This window comes from Zootoca vivipara, chromosome 5 (assembly GCF_963506605.1).
Source record: "Zootoca vivipara chromosome 5, rZooViv1.1, whole genome shotgun sequence".
Lineage (NCBI taxonomy): Eukaryota > Metazoa > Chordata > Lepidosauria > Squamata > Lacertidae > Zootoca > Zootoca vivipara.
Window position 1 is genome coordinate 21,463,437 of NC_083280.1, and position 19,807 is coordinate 21,483,243.

Below are 19,807 nucleotides of genomic sequence, written 5' to 3' on the forward strand. Positions count from 1 at the left end.
GGTTGTTGATATTTTTTCCGGCAATCTTAATTCCGGCTTGGGATTCATCCAGTCCAGCCTTTCACATGATGAATTCTGCATATAAGTTAAATAAGCAGGGAGACAATATACAGCCTTGCCGTACTCTTTTCCCAATTTTGAACCAATCAGTTGTTCATTATCCAGTTCTAACTGTAGCTTCTTGTCCCACAGATGAGATGATCAAGAGACAGATGAGATGATCAGGCACTCCCATTTCTTTAAGAATTTGCCATAGTTTGCTGTGGTCCACACAGTCAAATGCTTTTGCATAGTCAATGAAGCAGAAGTTGATATTTTTCTGGAACTCTCTAGCTTCCTCCACAATCCAGCACATGTTTGCAATTTGGTCTCTGGTTCCTCTGCCCTTTCGAAATCCAGCTTGCACTTCTGGGAGTTCTCGGTCCATATACTGCCTAAGCCTGCCTTGTAGAATTTTAAGCATAACCTTGCTAGCATGTGAAATGAGCGCAATTGTGCAGTAGTTGTTGTTTAAAATGTCTATGTGGGTTTAACATTGGACTGGTTTGTTTGTTTGTTTTAAAGAAATCTATGAGCCTATTCATTCATTCCTTGGCTCCTGAGAATTTGCCTAGGGTTAGACAGGGGTGGGGTGGGGATCTAGAACTTACACCACCAGCAGCTCAGTACCATTTTCCGGTCTACATCACCAGTCGCTGGGTGCTCAACAGGCTCACTCTTGCTGTGGGAGATGGTTCATGGTGTCAGCAGCCTACACTGAGCACTGAAGCTGCCTGATGGCTAGTTCTGACTGAGCCATCTTTGCTTCTACAAATGTCACACAATCACCACCAGAAGACTGCGTGGCTGCCTCCCCTTTGGTACCACTCAGAAGCTGATTTTCACACTTTGCCTCACATCACCAGCCGCCACTAGCTCACACTGCACGCTTCCTCCTCAGCTCTTCTCAGAGCAGGAGAAAGCTGGTGACTGCATCATGCAGTACAATACTTCCCTCTCACCTGGAGTTTCCTCCAGTAGGGAGCAAGGGAGAAAGCATGCTCAAGGCCTGCTCCTGGTCTCTGGCTGAATAGAGTCAAGTAGCAATTGCAAGAGGCTAAATGTGTCATATGATGCCAGACTCAACACCTCCAATATTTGATACAGGAGTAGAGAAGACTATGAGAGCACCACAGAAGGTGGCAGGCACACAGAAACGGATGCACTGCTAGTCTCCTGGTTAAGGCCAGCCAGAATGTTATTTCAGTGCTCAGTTCTGAAGTATAAATTAGGCACATATTGAGGAATATATGAATCTATCCTTAATTTTCTTGTCTTTTCTTACAGTAATTATAGGTGAAACAACTGGGAAGATTGGGACTTCAGATTGGGGGGAAAGCCTTCAAATTGGGGAAAAAGTTGGCAGGCATGTATTACAAATGAGTGATGTGCTGCCTGACACTTTAAATGCAGGCAGTGTATGTTCTCAATGTAATTTAAACGTAGTATGTGATCATTTACTGTAGCAACCACCAAACACTGAATTTGTGGTGCTGGTTTTTCACTAAGTCAGGAATGAAAACAGGCAAGCAGCATAACAATTCAAACCCCTCTAAAGCTGGAAACTTGGAGAAATTTCTCATCATTATAACATTACTTCACCTATTAATAACGCTAGTTAATCTTTATATTTATACTTAAACTGAAATAGAATATACTACTTTGCTAAATTAGACCCAGACTCATTATGGAAACTAATTATGGTATATTTATGTATATGCAATCACTGTGTTTTTCATTTCAATTACTGTTAAAATATTTGGAACGCTTAGCAACAGGCTATTTGTAGATTTGATTTTCCACCCCCACCCCCAAAATGTGAATGCAGGAACGTACATGTCATAAAGAAACCATACATATATTTCAAGAAAGGAAAGCTATTGAAAAGAATACTGATTGCTGTCTTTTGAAATAACAATGCATGTACGCTACCTCTGAATGTAAAATGTACCACAACTATAAAAAGGAATTTCACTCCTGAATTTGTTATGGTTAAAAGTCCACGTTTGATATAGCAAGGAATAAAGTATTAAGGGCAAATATTACTAACCATGACTGTAGCTAATGAATGCCGGGAACTGTATAATAGTGGGAGAACATATGCCATGCTTTCCATGCAAAAAATCCAAATTTCAACCCCAGACATTTCCTGGATGGGCTGGAAAAGTCTCCTTTCTGAAACCCTAAAGAGCTACTACTAGTCAGTGTCAATAGTGTTGATGCAGATGAAGCAAAGACCAATGGTCTGACTCGTTATAGGTAGCTTTTATAAGACCTGTGCTTGTGTGCATAGCCCATCCAGCAATGTGAAAAGGGATCTATCTGACAATTTGTCCTTCTTGTGAGGATTCCCTGGCCTTCACCAGCAGGGGTTGCAGGAGCTCAAAAGCTCCCCTGGGAGTGTGATAGACCACAAACAACCTCTTCACTTGGATTTATTAGAGCCAATGGAGGTTGTAGACAAGATACTAGGTTAGGTGGACCATTTGGTCTGACCTCGCATGATGATTCTTGTGACGGTGCCAATGGATTTTCTACTTGTTGAGGTATCATTTAGCAGGAACTGGCTATTATGGGTAATGAACTTTTCACCATTCTTGCCAATAATGTTTCTTCCGCTAAAGTCTGTTTATACCAGCTATCTCATTTCCACATGCTCAGTGGCAGGCCTCCCTCCTGTAGGGCAAGAGTTTGGGCTTCTTCCTGCAGACCGTGTTGCGGTCTGAACAAGCCAAGCAGCCACTCGCTCGCATTGCATTCTCCACCCATATTTTGCGGCAGGCTTTTCTGCATCTCTTATATAACCATCTGCCTTGACTTTGGGTGCGTGCAGGTGTTTTTCACTTAGCTCGCCCTCGCTTGTTCCTTTTATGAGCTCTACACTCTGACTTGGCAGGATTTCCTGTTTTCTTTGTAGCTCTTGCATTCACTTTGTACAAATGGGTCCCCCACCACCACCACCTTGCTGCTGGATATTGTACGTTGGAGGAGGGAGAGGGTTGTGTGCCACTGTTCCTTATCACTGCAGTGCCAGATGCCATGTACTCAAAATCTGAAACAAAAATGGGCTTTTGTCCACATTGGTCACTTCCCACAAATCACGTCAGCCTGACCCACACATGACATAATATGTGCCTTGAGGTTTGCGGCAGGTAGAAACGTAGCTGCCACTGCAGAGTCAGAAGCCTTAAAGTGGCCAACCAATGGCTATTGATCATGGAGTTCCATGTTTGGAGGCAGTGGACCTTTGGTTTGATCCAGCAGGGCTGCTATGTTCAATTTCCTTGCAGTGTAAAAGATTCCCAGTATCTCCTGAATTGTTTTTCTAACTTCTCTACTCATTCAAAAAGACACTATGCATATAACCTCGTTAACTCTCTTGATCCCCAAATCTAGCAGTGGCAAGGATATTGAGTTGGAAGTTGTAGGGTCACCAGCAGAGGAGGAGGACTGGGTTTCTGGCTCTAAGCATGATGCTGGTGTTCAGGAGCCCACTGAAGCCAAGACTGGCAGGCAGCACCAAGACCCATAGGACCACAGCCGGGAAACTCATGGTTGACTTTTTTCTAGGCCTGAGGAATTGAGCGTTCCCCACTCCTAAAGTACAATGGTGCAGGGAGTGCACCAAGTGGAAGGTCCAGGAGCACAAGAAGAGAAGTGCCTGTCTCTTTAAAAGACTATTGCTCTCCAAAATAAGAGGAAACATAGGAGATCAAAAGGGTTCATTTCATTTCCAGCTCTCCTTGGAACAAGTTGCTCACTAAGACCTCTATAGGTTGCTTCATGGGATCAGAAGAGGACAACAACCTACAATGTATTAAGGCACCACAAAAATAATAAAGTAGTGTTATGAGTCTGTGGGTCCCAGACTCCCCTAAATTCCTGGGTCCAGTGGGTGTTAAGATTTAATTAAGGCTTGGGGTGCTAAGCTATGTGCTTGGCACTTCTTTTTTTTTTTTTTTTTTTTTTTTATTATTATAGAAAACTTTATTATTATTGGCACTTCTAATCCCCTGGAATCAGTAAGTGGTAAAAGTTAATTAAGCCAGGCTAGTTTCTCATGAGGTGATGGTCTGGGTGATGGGCCATTATGAGATAAAGCCGGAGCCAGAGGTTAGTGTTAGGAGTGAAGTCTCTGAGAAGGAAAGCAGCAAGCTAGGGGCAGGGAGAGAGAGCAATGGTGTCTGTTTGAATCCAAGGCTGTGACTATGGGAGAAACAAGACCCTCATGAGGTGCTAATGCTGCGAACCCCTCCATTGTAGGCTCAGGTTGTATATATGTGTAAATAAACCCTGTATCATAAAGACACCGCAGTGAGTACTGTGCCTCATTCTGAATGGAAACATGAACCCTAGGTAAGCGCCTGGAACCCCTGGAATCTTGCAGCACTCTGAGATTGGGGTGATGTGAAAGGAGATTGAGGCTGCATGCAACAATATGTTCCATGTCTTATAAATCTTGAATATAAAAATCAACACTACTCTCAGTCCTTAGCAGATTTCAGTAAACTAACCTAGTATTCATTATCTCTTACATTTTAGCACATAATTATAGGGGAATCAGGCAGAAAAAAACGATACCTGTTATGAATAAAATTTATACCTGATATGAATAAAATTAAGTGTCTTACACGAATAGTTCTTTATAATGGCTGATTTCGGTAGCTGCTTTCTGGAACTTGTGCTCAATCGTCTCGACTTGACTTGTTAAATCTGAAATAAGAAATTGTTAATATATATTATCATCATCTAACATTATTATTCCATCCTGCGTTCTTCCTCAAAAGCCCATAGTAGACTGCACACATTATAGCAGGTAGTCTTTTTTAATGCTCTCATTTGCATGTCACTTTAAACCGCAGTTAAAGGAGGTGGAACATGGCCATTGAAGCTAGTAGCCATAAAGTCATCCTAGTTGGTGGCCTAGTTGTGGGAAGCTAGTGCAATAGTTTAATTGTGTGCTGCATGAATAACTTTCTATGTCCAGAATCTTCAAATGTTCAGGTTCAGCCATATCAGACCTTAGCTCCCAGCAGTGCAGGAGCAGTAGGAATAAAGGAAGAACCAATCGCCCATGATTTCAGCATCATACACCAGCATGCTGCACATTCACCTTACTTCATCTGTGATTTAAAGTGATACAAGAACAAGGCACCTTTCTACAGAACCAGAAGTATATAATAAACATCATGTATATAAGCTTTTTGTAAAAAGAAGTCAAGCAGCATCAACTTCTGAAACTGATAGGCACTGATGGGAATTGGTCTTTCAACAGATTTTGCATTACCGATAGGAAGTAATTAGTACATTTATATTGTTTTCTTACTGTCTTTTCCAGACTGATTTTAAACTTGCACATGATATTGCTATAACCTGCACTCTAAAAAAATCATTCTGGAAATAAAAGTCACTGGTTTATACAACAGTCCAATATATCCGATTTCAGAAAGGAGATTCTTAAAAAAATATTCTTGTGCTGTCCTATCCTTAGGTAAAGATAAAGGGACCACTGACCATTAGGTCCAGCCGTGACCGACTCTGGGGTTGCGGCGCTCATCTCGCGTTATTGGCCGAGGGAGCTGACGTACAGCTTCCAGGTCATGTGGCCAGCATGACAAAGCTGCTTCTGGCGAACCAAAGCAGCACACGGAAACGCCATTTACCTTCCTTATGTGCTATAAATTCCAATACACTATCATTAGCCTAGGGAACTTTTCTAAAAATTCAAACAATTGATATTTTAAAAAGCTATACCAGGCAGCTGGTATAGACAAGTGACGATACTATTAACTCAGAGGGCAAATTTACACTTTACAGTTGGTGAGAATTTTGCAGATGTAGTAGTCACTCCTTCATCAGCATCCATGGGGCCAGTGTAATGCGCAAAGTGGCAGATCACAGACCTCAGCTGCTAGGCTAAGTATGTACAATGAAGCTAGAAGTGGGCAACAAGAAGGGATAGTCACTTACTAAAGGTAAAAAGGTAAAGGTACCCCTGACCATTAGCGGACGACTCTGGGGTTGCAGCGCTCATCTCACTCTATAGGACGAGGGACCCGGCAGTTTGTCTGCAGACAGCTTCCTGGTCATGTGGCCAGCATGACTAAGCCGCTTCTGGCGAACCGGAGCAGCACATGGAAACGTGATTTACCTTCCCACCAGAGTGGTACCTATTTATCTACTTGCACTTGTCGTGCTTTCGAACTGCTAGGTTGGCAGGAGTAGGGACCGAGCAACGGGAGCTCACCCCGTCGCAGGGATTCGAACCGCTGACCTTCTGATCGGTAAGCCCTAGGCTCTAAGAGCCCCATAAATAACTTCACAATCAAACAGCATTTGATGGTAATTGCTGCATTAATCTTGGCACAGATGTCCCACCCCTTGAATCTGAAACTATTACTACCCTGATGTACAGTATATGCACATCACAGATAACTCTATCGCCATTGTGGTCTAGCATATCCAGAGCATCTGGGTACTGCATGTACCTAAGGTGTGTAATCTAAATAAAAAGGAATGGAAAATGAATGACAACTTAGATAGAACCTTCTTAAGATGATGTTCAAAAGAAGAGGACAAATGGTTTCCCCCAAACACTAATTTGCTTTGAACAATTACAGTGGGCCATACGGACAAATGATCACTGCAAATGATGGAGAAAATAAAGAAGTTTCACAGTCACTTCCCCCACCCCCAGGAGTTAATCTGTCAGCTTTTGTTAGCACACAGTGGCTGCCAACTTGCCTTGCTTCCTGCACCCTGCTGTGGGTATATTGAAGCACCTCAGATTGTACATCTCCCAAGCCTGCTGTTTCCCCCTCAGTGAAATCATTTAAGCCAACTGACTGGCAGTGGCAGGGAACAACAATAACAAAGCTTCAAAATGCCTGGACTAAATACAATCCCAGAGAAAGACAGACACACACACACAAACAAACAAACAAACACACACACACACAGCCACAATAATGGGAAAATACCCGAGAACTTAACATTCTAGAAAAGCAGCCATGTCAGCCTGTAAATACCTGATTGCATATAGCCTTGGGTGCTTAGTTTCTGAGTGGAAAGGTGACTCATAAATGTTTTAATTAATAAGAGCAGCAAGAAGGCAACAGGCACCTTGAACTTATGACACGTGAATTAAATTCTATTTCTTTACCTAGTGACACATGACAGGTTTAATTCTATTTCTTTAGTTCAGTGGTTCCCAGCTGGTGGTCCGTGGACCCCAGGAAGTCTGCGTAACCCATCTGAGGGGTCTGCAGCACCATTCATGTAACAAAAACTATCATAGATACATATTTTAAAAATCAAAAGTAGGGTCCATTGCTTGGCCTTTGAAAAACAGAGGGTCTGCATTTCTTAGCTAATTGGGAACCACTGCTTTACTTACCGTACTTGTGGCAAAAAAATGGAAAGCTTCATTTGTATTCAGAATATTTAGCTTATGTTTTTCATAGAACAATATTTTTTATGCTGCCCTTCAAACATAAACATGTGAAAAATCTGACAAGGACAAAAACAACAACAACCCCACATAACTGTAAAGGTGAAGGTAAAGGGACCCCTGACAATGTGGCATTGGACTAAAAGGTAAAGGTACCCCTGACCGTTAGGTCCAGTCGTGACCGACTCTGGGGTTGCGGCGCTCATCTCGCTTTACTGGCCGAAGAAGCCGGCATACAGCTTCCAGGTCAAGTTGCCAGCATGACTAAGCCACTTCTGGTGAACAAGAGCAGTGCACGGAAACGGCGTTTACCTTCCTGCCGGAGAGGTACCTATTTATCTACTTGCACTTCATGCTTTTGAACTGCTACCGGTAGGTTGGCAGGAGCAGGGACCAAGTAACGGGAGCTCACCCCGTCACGGGGATTCGAACCGTCGACCTTCTGATCGGCAAGCTCTAGGCTCTGTGGTTTAACCCACAGAGGGCCTTCTCGGTAGTGGCACCCACCCTGTGGAACGCCCTCCCACCAGAGGTCAAAGAGAAAAACAACTACCAGATTTTTAGAAGACATCTGAAGGCAGCCTTGTTTAGCGAAGCTTTTAATGTTTAATAGATTATTGTATTTTAATATTCTATTGGAAGCTGCCCAGAGTGGCTGGGGAAACCCAGCCAGATGGGCGAGGTATAAATTATTATTATTATTATTATTATTATTATTATTATTATTATTATTACCCACAGCACCACCCGCATCCCATAACTGTAGAATATATCAAAAAGGTAATGTCAACAGCTATAACAGAGACAGTCATGGCGACTCTTTCGTTACAGCTCGAACATTCCAGGTGGCACACAATGACGCCAAATGTTGAGCTAACAATAGGTGAACCTTTTACATAACCCCCCTCCAAACCCATCTTCTTAGTAAAACCTCATTTACCGAGAGGAAAATGAAAGTACATGCAACTGGAAGAGCCGTTACGTAAAAATGTTTCAATAATTATTTCAATATGGTATGACAGATAATCCAGTTGGAGAGATCAATGTGCTTGAGTAAGTTGCCTTATGCAGACCATTGGTCCATCCAGCTCAGTACTGTCTGCACCAGGAAACCTTTGACCCTCCAGATGTTGCTGAGCTGCAATGCACATCAGTTCCTGCAAGTATAGCCAGTATCCAGGGAGGATGGGAGCTGTCGTTCAAGAACGCGTGGAGGGCCAAAGGTTCCCCACACCTGGTCTACATTGACTGTCTGCAGATATCCACGGTTTTAGATAGCAGACTTTTCCTGCCCTTTCTGGAGATGCTGGCAATTGAACCTGGGGCCTTTGTATGCAAAGAATGTGCTCCACAAGGCTAAGCCACAGCCTCCAGGTAATAAGGCTGATCCGTGGGGTGAGCAGCCTTTGCACATTACAGCTTGTGCATACAGCCTCCTGCCACAAAGAGCATTTACTGCAGTTTCCTGTTGGGGTATAGGAGGCATAACATGAGGATCAGAACCAGGTTATTTGATAGGACTGTTGCTGTTCTGAGCTCCTTGAAGCGAGGGAGGGAGGGATAAAAATGCAATAAATATGTTTACTGTGCTTGTTGAAGTCATGGTGTTGAGGATTTTATTTTACAAGTAGCAAGAGAAAATTGCCAACTATTTTGCATGCATGCCTCTTTTAGATTATGTTCTCTGCAAAAAGTTCTAGTCCGGTTAGTATACTGAAACATTAAGCACATGGGAAATTAAATTACAAATAATGGCTTTCTGCACACGTTTTTTAGTCTTTCTGGCTCCCCTAGTGGGAATAGATTGTTTTGTTAGACATTTCTTTTAAAATGCTTCCATTTACAGCAAAGCAGAAACATAACTGATTAAAATATATTTTGTTTTGCTTAGTTATTTCCAGGGAAAACAGTAATTTGGCCTATTAAGTTTTTGTTTTTATTTTCCTTCATGATTTTTGTCTGTTTGTTTGCTAAATTTCTATACCACCCTTTATCCGAGGGACATAGGGAGGCTTACAATGTAAAATGTTTATTGAAAATAAGAGAGCATTCACCCTCTTCTGAGGATAAATAGGAATTTAGTTTACTGATTTTCCGGTCATACTGACCTCTAAGAACAGAAAGGCAGATTAGAGAAAGAAATATGAATATTTAAAACTACTTCAGTGAGAACAAAATGTGCAATTATTAATATGTGGTTTTTATTTTTACTTGTCGGCTATAACTGCTACATCACTGCCTGTGAACTCAATGCATTTATCACTCTTAATAAAACAACTAGTTCTAGATAACTGCAGCTTCATTAAAACACAGTAATTAGATGTTTGCGGTTTCCCCCCCAGCCCACTGCTTAAACTTTCTCCAAGTGTGTTCGCTATGTCAATGGAATATTACAAAAAGGGGGAGGGAGGGGCAGCTCAGTCTGCACCCGCTTTCCTATCTGTCCCTTACAGTGGTGATGTTGCAGCACATGGTAAAGAGGATCTTGATCTTATGCGGCAGTAAGAGCAACGGGACTAGAAATTTAAACTACCGGTACTGCAATGTGTTATACGTGGGGCTGTCTTTAAAAATAACTCAGGAACAGCAATTGGCCCAGAACAGGGCTGTAAGATTCTGAACTGGAACGAAGCAGTTTTATGCCTCTGTTTTGCAAGTTGCACTGGGCCCCCATCCATGTTCGTGCACAATTATTGTGCAGCTTTGACCTTTGAAGCCCCAGGCAGCTTGGGACCAGGTTATCTGAAAGGCTACCTTCTCCTTTAAGTATCCCAATAACTTCAAGGTCTTCTTTGGAGGCCCAGCTTCAATTTCCCTGTTGAATGATATGAGGTGGGCAGCCAGAAGGCTGTCTTGGAAGGAGCACCTCTGTTATGGAAACGCCCTCCTAAAGTAGGTTTGCCTGATGCAATCCTTGTGGTCTTTTAAGTTCACCCAGGCTTTCTAAGTAATTTATTGAGGGTTTGCAGAAAGTTTTGGGTTTCTTGCTGTTATTTATGCATATTTTATGGTTTATGCCTTATTTTTTATTTAAATGTATATTTCTGGATTGAAAACCACTCAGAGAACGCTATGCTGTGGGGAAGCAAACAAATGTCAAAAAATAAATAGGCTGTGTGTGTGTGTGTGTGTGTGTGTTTGCCACAGGAGCTTGTGAGGCTCAGGCAGGTGTTTTACATCTTTTACATCTCCTTCATTGTGCCCAGATACAGTGGATTCCTTGGCTTTACATGTCAAGGGCTCCTTCTGCAACAACAGCACATGCTAAAATGGCAAATTCCTCTGTTCACTGCTGTATCACCATTACCATTGGTTCTGTAATGAAAGCCATTCCGTACCATAACTACTGCTGTTCAGGACTTGAAATCACATACTGTGAGAGCGGCAGTGCTCTGCAATTACACTGTCATTTTGATGAATCAAAGCTACTTTTTGAATAGCACAACCTGTACACTTTTAGAATATTTTAGTTGCCGGTCAGGATCACGGACTGAATGATGGCGTTGGTTTTGAAATGAAGTTTTTGAATCAAAATAGAAAGGCAGCACACTTTTTTAAAAAACAACAACAACAACAACAACAACAACAACAACAACAACACCTGTTAATGCCTGCATGTAAAATGAACGAGAGACTAACACGATGCTTCTTCAGTTTCAGAGAGGAGACCATTAGACACAATTAGGAGATTATCCCAGATTATGCCAAAACAGACAGGCATTGGATGAGCCTAGGAACTCTGTGCCTGGCTCCATTTAAGCTTCACCAGGGATGCCAAAGGCACTAAAATGATCAGCTAGAACAAAGGGTGCCTCTAAATGAATATTAAAAAGAGATTCACAATACTGAATGCTCTTCTGAGCTCTCGTTTTAATGCATTTATTTATTATTAAAAGTTGTATCCTGTCCACATGCTGTTGCAATGTATCCATGCAGTATTATCTAATCCATCAGTGGAATGTGCTTTTCCCCACTGGCAGGCTGCTCCATCACTGCCACCTCATCTCCCCTCTTTGACAAACAAAGAGCCCTGTGGCTGAGTGCCTAAGATGGAAGCAGTACGACCTCCTCCTAAGACGGAAGCAGTACGACCTCCTCCTGTCTTTGGCAATCAGCTGCTAGGAGCTTTATGACACATAATGCAGACACAAAGCTGGTGTGCAGCACAGTACTTAAAAGAGTCTCCTCGAATTTTGGTCACATCCATGCCATATATTTAAAGCACATGCCTTCGCCCAAGGAATCCTAGAAACTATAGTTTCTTAAGAGTGCTGGGAATTGCAGTCCTGTGAGGGGGTCAATGACAGTTCCCACAGTTATTTGGGGGAAGCTGGTATGTACAAAGCATTGTGAGATGCTTTAATATACCGTGTCTCTGAACGTATCTCAAGAATCTCTCTGTGACAGGGCAAGATGTTTGGAAGTAAACACAGATGTAAAAGTAAATGGCCTGAGATTATGTAAGGCAGCCTGAGAAGACTCTTCTCAGTTGGTGCAAAATGTGAGCCACCAGAAACACGTAATACAGTGGTACCCCGGTTAACAGACGCTTCAGGTTACAGACTCCGCTAACCCAGAAACAGTACCTCGGGTTAGGAACTTTGTTTCAGGATGAGAGCAGAAATCGTGCGGCGGCAGCAGGAGGCCCCATTAGCTAAAGTGGTACCTCAGGTTAAGAACAGTTTCAGGTTCCGGAATGAATTAAGTTATTAACCCGAGGTACCACTGTATCAGGAACTCCAGGTTCTGCCCTGGCTTCCGGTACGTCGGAGAAAAATGTTATGGAGAGATTTGAAAGGGAGAAGTGGTAGATGGGAGAAATCCACCTTTTCCCAGCCTTCTGTGTTTCCTCAGAAACAAGTTTATGGAGATTAGTAAGGCTATTAGAGGCGTCTAGCACATCTGGTCCAGCATCCTGTTCTCAGAGTGCACATGGGAAGCCCAGAAGTAGGATCGGAGTGCAACAGTACTGTACTCTCCTCGCAAAAACCAAAGTGGAATGAAATTACTGTGGTGGTATGAATGCACTCTATGGGCTAGTTCGGATGTAAGAATGATGGTTTCTCAGTACATTAATGAACAGTTGGTTCATGAGCAACCCTCTCCCCGTGTGGCTGTAAGGATATTGGGAACACTGCACTTCTGCTTTCAAAGTAGCCACAGTTCCTCGTTATGGCTGTAGTCGGGGAACTGTGGCTGATTTAAACAGTGGTTTCAAATTAGCGGGGATCTGAAAGATCCTGGCTTTCTCCTTAACATACCACCATTTAATGAAACCACAGTTCTCTTAAGCACAAAAATAATGGGGAACTGTGGTTACTTTGAAAGCAGAAGTGAAAACCACAGAAACAGAGGAGGAAGCACATGTGAAATGATGGCTCATGGAGATTCGCACATGTACCTTTAAGAATGGCTGACTACAGCAGGATAGAAGTTTTTAAACATGCTGCTTGTCAGTGAAGCCAGCTGCTTGTTCTAAAATTAACACCTACCTTGTGTTTTCTTCTGTAGTTCGTGACATCTGTTTTGTAATTCACTCTCTCGTAAGAGAGTCGCCTGGAGTTGCTCAGCTTGCTGCTCAGCTGCGTCTGATATCAACCTTAAACGCTGCACCTCCTCCTGGAGCAGCAGATTTTCCCTCTGGCATTCACCCAAGCTTCGGTTCAGACTGGATATTTCTGAAAGGTAATTGAATTTCAATAACCATCACAATAACAATGACTGTCCTCTGTTGTACAGAAACAACTCTTCAAGAAAGAAGAATGAATTTCAATTAATTTTTGCTGGCTATTTAAGTACTACAGATTCAGTATCTACACCTATGAAGATGCCATCACTTTTTAAAAAAATAAACATATGATTTTGATCCCTTTGTCCCAGCTTCAACTTAATTGTCAATTTGTATAGTATTTCTGTATTTGACAAGTACCAAGCATATTTGCTGCTCTTTATTCAGACTTCCTTTGGCTAAGTATGGATAGTTATTGCCAGTCACTGCTAGAATATACATTAATTGTGACAAGTCAGGGCTGAAGGACCAAAAATCAGAGGTAATTGTAAGTGTGGTCTGTATTGCCAAGTGCATAAACAGTTACAGAATTTCAAAATGGCACTGCGTGCAGAGGGGCACAATGTTCTCAGGTTCCTGAGCCTTAATTTTCTGCCATTCAAGCTCAACATTAACAAAAGAAGCACTTTTAGAATGAGATGTTACAGAAAGAATGGGGAAAGCATGCACATATTTTTACATTTGCCTCATGTAAGATATTCAGAACATTTCTACAACAGCCACTCAGAAAAACCAGAGACAGTGTCGTATTCAGCAAGAAAAGCACATGTATCAAGTCAGCTGCTCTCAGCATTTACAAAACCTTCTGTAGTTAACTGAGCAAAATAAGAACACACCTGAATAGGAGGAGCTGGGATTTCATGCAGATTACAAAAATAAAAAATGTGCATAAAAAGAGTCAGGTATCTGGGGTAAAAAACAACATTAAAATGGATTTTCTTATAACACATATTATCTAGTCAGATGTCTGACCAGGGCCCAACGTCAAAATAATTCACTCATATCCCTATTCCCTGCTATTCTGTTCTGAAAAGCTGCAGTGAATTTAACACTTGCACAAGAACCTGAGATCACCTGGAAACAGAGAGAACAGCAGTGGCAGAGGCAGCATCCTGCCAATGTGCCTCTTTTGCCCTTTGCCAATGAGAGCACAGCGAGTTCTCCCATTGCCTACCCCTTGAGGCGCCTTTGGAGACTTCAGTTTCCATGACCCTTCATTTCTATGACTTAAGGGGAAGGTTGACAGTTGTTTTTCCTGTGAGGCAGAAAATTCCCCGTGTTGGATTTTGTTCAAGTCATTTCAACGTGACCCATAAAAAACGGTCAACAGTCATAAGCTACTGTGTGCAGCTAATTTTTGTGGGCAAAAGCTGGCAGGGAAGAGAGACCTGGACCCAAATCAGAGCTCAGCTATCAAGCTCGAGGAAGCCATTCTCTCCGACTCTCATTGAAGTGGGAAGCCCTTGCTAAGGCTGTACCCATTTCAGCTCACAGGTGGAAACTCACAAGACTAAATGCCCAGTGATAACTAAAAAACTTTCTTTAAAAAGCACCTTTGCATAGGAAAACAGATTTCAGTGAGGCTGGGGCACAAGCCTTCTCCCTGACATCTCGCGTTCTCTTTTTTTTCTTTTTTTTCTTTTTTCTTTCCAGAAAATACTCTTTATTTAAGAAATAATAATTTTACAAAAAATTAAATGCCAATTCAGATAAATACAAATCCGTTCTATACAACATGTAAAAAAAAGAAAAGAAAAAGAAAAAATGATAATAACAACATAAACATAGGAAAAAACAAAAAGCAAAAACAAAAACCCCCGCACCCCTTACACCCCCTCCACCCTGTGATGACCTCCAGCCTTTTCTCTATTTCGGTTTTTGTATCCAAGTTCATCTGTATACCTTTTTACATGTTTTCTTCCATTTTTGTTTAGTTTCCTTGGGCCCTTCACCTGTCTGCTAAGAGGTTAGCATTTTCCACAAATTCTACCATGTAATCATTGAATTTTCTCCAATCTTTATCTATTTTCTGTTCTGATATTCCCTTACTTTCTCCTATTTTCCTCGCCACATTTTGATACCTTATCAATTTAATTTGCCAATCCTCTATTTTTGAAATTAATTCGCTTTTCCAATTTTTAGCAATAAGGACTCTGGCGGACGTGGTTGCATACATTACTAGACATCTATCTTTTTCCTTGATATCTTCACTTAACATTCCTAATAAGAAGAATGCTTTCTCTGTAGCATTATTATAATTAAAGATCCCATCATATCACAACTGACCATCTAAAGTAGTACAGGGTTTACTGCCTCAGCAATAACTAGTTTTTAGTCTGATATACTTTACAAGGGTTCTGTGAAGACAAGTAAATCAGAAGTGTAAATCACTATTAAAAGTTTGTAAAAATGAGCAAGAATCAGATGCTGGGGAAAGTTGTAATCTGGTAATTTACCTGTCAATGCTGTTAAATTAATATTTTTTATGTGTAAAAAAATCTCTCCTTTGAGTGCACTCCATTGGCCGAGAAAGTCAAATATTCCTCCTTTAACACTGTGTACCTCTCCTTTGATAAAGGGAAGGAGAACAAAGGCTTTCTTTAGTATGAATTTATGTCGTTCCAATGTTTTTCTGCCAAAAAGGAAAAGAAGAACTAATTGGTAAATGGTTTTTTAAAAAACAAAATAGCACTTTGAAAAAAAGCATTTTAAAAATATTATTGGTTTATATAAATAAAAGAAGCTAATTTAGTTTTCTGCCTTGCAGTCAGATTCATCAATACTTGGAATATGTTTCAACATTTTCAGCTAAGCTTCATATGGCAATTATGACTATCTTTACCAAATACCTCTCCATCTCGTGTAGCTGGCACACACCTAGCACATGCACTTTTGAATTCAACATGCATGATTTTTTTTAAGAATTATATCATTGTTTGGACAAAATGGGTGCTCTACCAAAGATTACAGCTAATATTCAGACATAATTTTCGTGGATTTTTTTTTATATGCCCAACAATTTGTAGGAATCTTGCATTTTTGGATAATTTTCTGATTCGGAAAGACATCAGTCTGTCAAAAATCTTGATTTGTGGTAGAGATGGCCAAACTTTGGGTCATGACGTATAGCTCCACACACTTAAACAAATGAATGTGTATTAATGAAGACGCTTGTAGGGAATTCCTGTGTGAGGGCTTTCAGCTTGCTTTTTACTCCCAGCCACAAACTGGGATCAAGGGAGAAGATGGGGAAATACCATGGTGATTTGTTGTGGTCCAGTGCAGGAGGTTTCCAGGGATTATGTGCTAGACTAGGGAATTGAGAGAAGAAGTAAGCAGGCTGGTCAAGGGGGAGTTGGGTAGAGCAGAGCAGCAAAAGCAGAGGCACACATAGGTAGACCAAGAGGCTTTCAGGAAGTTGGACAGTGATGACGGGAGCACAAAGCTCCATTTAGGATAGCAGTTGACAACAGAAGACTATGTATGCTTCACTTCTCAGCTGCATCACTATTAGATAACTCTTGGGCACAGAAACTTTGGACATTGTCAATATTTAGTCTATTTAGAAGGTTATAGAGCTAGAAATAATGAACACTGGGAAAGACTGGACACAATTAAAGACATACACTTTGTGGTCACGGATGGGGTGAAGTAAAGAATTCAGACCCACTATAACTCCAACCCAGAAATGCATGTGGAGATATCTATGTGTCTTTTTGCTTTCTTCCCCGAAAGGCAGTCCCCCCGTCTTCCCCTATGAGGAAGTTCTGAACACAGGTTACAGCAAAATATACTTTCACTTGAACATACAATGTTATTTCTGATTGCTTGCAAACCAGAATGCTACCTGCTTGTCTGACAGCATAACATCTGAATGCAACCTATGACGTGGGTCACATGATTACCTACGTTGTGGTTGACTGGGAACAAGCCACAGTGAGCCTTTGGCTCTTCTCCCTATGTGACAGGTGGTGAGTGAAAGGTCTTTAGAACTTTAGAACAACCACAAACTCAGAGAATGGTGGTTTTTCTAATTAAAGTTTGTTAACAAACCAGAATCTGAAGCCACCATTTCATCGTGATTTGTTTAAACTAACTTTGGTTGGAACAAACTATAGTTCCCGAATACAAATGTAACACACCGGATCTACTAATCATAGTTTACGGAAAATCATAGGAATGAAGCATTTCAATAAAAACATGTGGGCAGCTAATGCTACGATTTTACCAGATATATCCTACTGCGTGCATCACAAAAAAGTTAGTTCTCCTACATATTGCCTTCTGAAATTTCTTACCGCAACAGCTGTGATTGTCTGCATGAAACTTCATTCTCTTTCTGGAGGCTCCTCATCTGTTCATTTAGATTTTGTATTGCTGCTTGCTTATTTTCAAGCTCCAGAGATAAAGTTTTTATCCTATAAGAAGTTTTTTTAAAAAGGAGGGGGGTTAAAAAATAAGAAATCAATGCCCTGGATCCAAAAGTACCCTTCCTTGAGAAAAAAATCATCTTCTGTTCATGCAAGGGCAGCTGCTGGTTTAGTGGAAGAATGTTGCACTAGACATGTGAACAAAAGCCCTGAAAGGCTATTGTTAAAGACCTGATGATACTGTGAGGGGTGGGGGGGAACACCCCGGCATCCTGCTTGTAAATATTGCGCTGACATATCTGCCTTTAACACCAGTTGTAAAGTCATGTTTTGCTCAGCATCTTCTGCTCACCAGATAGCATGCTCCAACATAAGCGCTTTTTTTTTTTTGCTGGCACAGCAGATCTTTCCATTATCTTTTGATCACTGTACAGTTTTAAAGCAGAAGGATTTTCGTCTTCATTTCCCCCATATTCTTACAGCTGGAAACTGGCATGATTTTGCTTTGGCAGGAAGAATAAGGGGAGGGTGGGGAGGGTGGCGGCGGTGCAGAACTTAACAGCAAATTTAAAAACTAATTAATTGTAAGATATTTTACACTTCTTTCAATAACCACAAAAGGCATTTGAGATTCAGATTACATAGTTTATTTAAATTTAAGACTGTTTATCAATTAATTAAAAGCCTGGCGATTAAACTAAAAGTCTTGAGATGGTTAACATTCTTAGACTACAATTCATAGCCCTGGTAGGCAGCGAGGGGATGTGATCAAGTGGCATAGGCTGCTGCTCATCCCTGCTACAGTGGGGCAGGGCAGCTAAGTCATACTTGGAGATGTAACTAATTTAAGTTCACTCATTTCAGCGGGTCTACTGTGGATATTCCTAGTAGAATACAACACATGGAATACCGAGGAACTGACCACTCAGTCATGCAAAGACAACCTGCGTTAGATTACTGGCTCATTTTATTCATTCATTCATTCCAGTTAGTAAATAAATGTCTGCTAAACACTTTGTAATGCCATCTTTTTGTGGTACCTTCATGGCTTTTTAAATCAACTGGCTTTTTAAAGGCAGCTGAAGGTAGTTTGAAAATGATTCATGCTAGCCATCTTCATGCATTCAAAAGGGGGGTAATATGCATAGGAGGGGGCAGCCACTGCCCCCAATCAACATATGTCCAGATTGTGAACAGCTTGAATCCAGACTAAGTTGATTTTAATGGTGACTTAGTCGTTGTTGTTTTTTTACACTGATGTCAACGGGACCCAAGTTCAGCTCATTTGGGGTTGTGGTCCACCTAAGTTGGACTACTCAGAGAAGATGTGCCGAAATAAACGGACAAATTGGTTACGTCCATTAATTTCAATGAGTCTGCTGACTATGATACATACTAGATACAACCCTTAGTCTGGATGCAACCCAGTGTGTAGTTTGGGAGCGCAGCCTGCTATCAAGATGTTCCACCATAATCACCATGTTCATCCCCTCCCGCTCCGAATGGCTGAAAAAAGCTGGTGTGTTAATTTACCCCACTTTCAGCTCAGGTAAACCAATTTGCAAGTTTTCTGTACTCCAGAAACTGCAAAACTGATTTGACCTGAGGCAACAGTAGGACAAAAGGAAAATATGGGGAGGGTCCATATGAGTGGTAGAGCATATGCTTTGCTTGCAGAAAGTTTCAGGTCTGACCACCAGCACCTTCTCCAGTTAAAAAGATCAGGTAGCAAGTCCTGTAAAAAAAAACTCTGCATGAAACCCTGGAGAGTCCCTAGCTGTCAGAGCAGGCAATACTCAACAAGATAGACAATAAGGGCTCTTTTCCTGATAAAAAGCTGATGTGAAAAATACAACATGAAAAGTAAAACCTCTTAAATCACGTTTTTAAAGCTATCTGTCCCTAGCCTTGGTGTTCCTTGTTAAACCTCTCACAATGAAGTACATTTCTTTACCCTATAAAACACATCCCACTGAAGCTCCAAACGCAATGAAATACCAGACGCGGCCGACAGATCCAAAGGATGTAAGAACTATGGTGTGTGAACAGCACAGTCTTATGCTGTGCCCTTTTCTCTGGCGTTCAGCTTCTGCCAATCGGATGCCCTTAGATAGCTATCAAGCAGTTTTTACTTTTTAAGACAATCATAGAATCATAGAGTTGTAGAGCAGGAAGGAACCCTGAGGATTACCTACTCCAATCTCCTGCAATGCAGGGATATGCAGCTGTCTCACACAGGGATCCAACCTGCAACACTGGCGTTATCAGCACCACACTCTAACCAACTGAGCTTTCCAGGCTAGGAGTCATGGGGTTGCATCCCATGAAGCTCTACTCAGAGCAGCCTCAATGAAATAAACAGAGCAAATGTCATCGTGT

The 19,807-nt window shown here is 41.5% G+C and overlaps 1 protein-coding gene across 6 annotated transcripts in view; it reads right to left on the reverse strand.

The window, feature by feature from the left end:
- Nucleotides 1–19,807, reverse strand: part of LEKR1 (leucine, glutamate and lysine rich 1) — a 66,190-nt gene that overhangs the window by 26,897 nt on the left and 19,486 nt on the right. For 4 of the 6 annotated variants that reach the window (XM_060274453.1, XM_060274454.1, XM_060274455.1 and 1 more), the window contains 4 exons: nucleotides 17,357–17,476; nucleotides 15,515–15,690; nucleotides 12,982–13,167; nucleotides 4,671–4,752 (listed from right to left, as the gene is read on the reverse strand). In XM_060274453.1, the coding sequence (XP_060130436.1) occupies nucleotides 4,671–4,752; nucleotides 12,982–13,167; nucleotides 15,515–15,690; nucleotides 17,357–17,476 (564 nt within the window). The remainder of the gene's footprint in view (nucleotides 1–4,670; nucleotides 4,753–12,981; nucleotides 13,168–15,514; nucleotides 15,691–17,356; nucleotides 17,477–19,807) is intronic. The other 2 variants (XM_060274457.1, XM_060274456.1) reach the window with 1 other exon arrangement.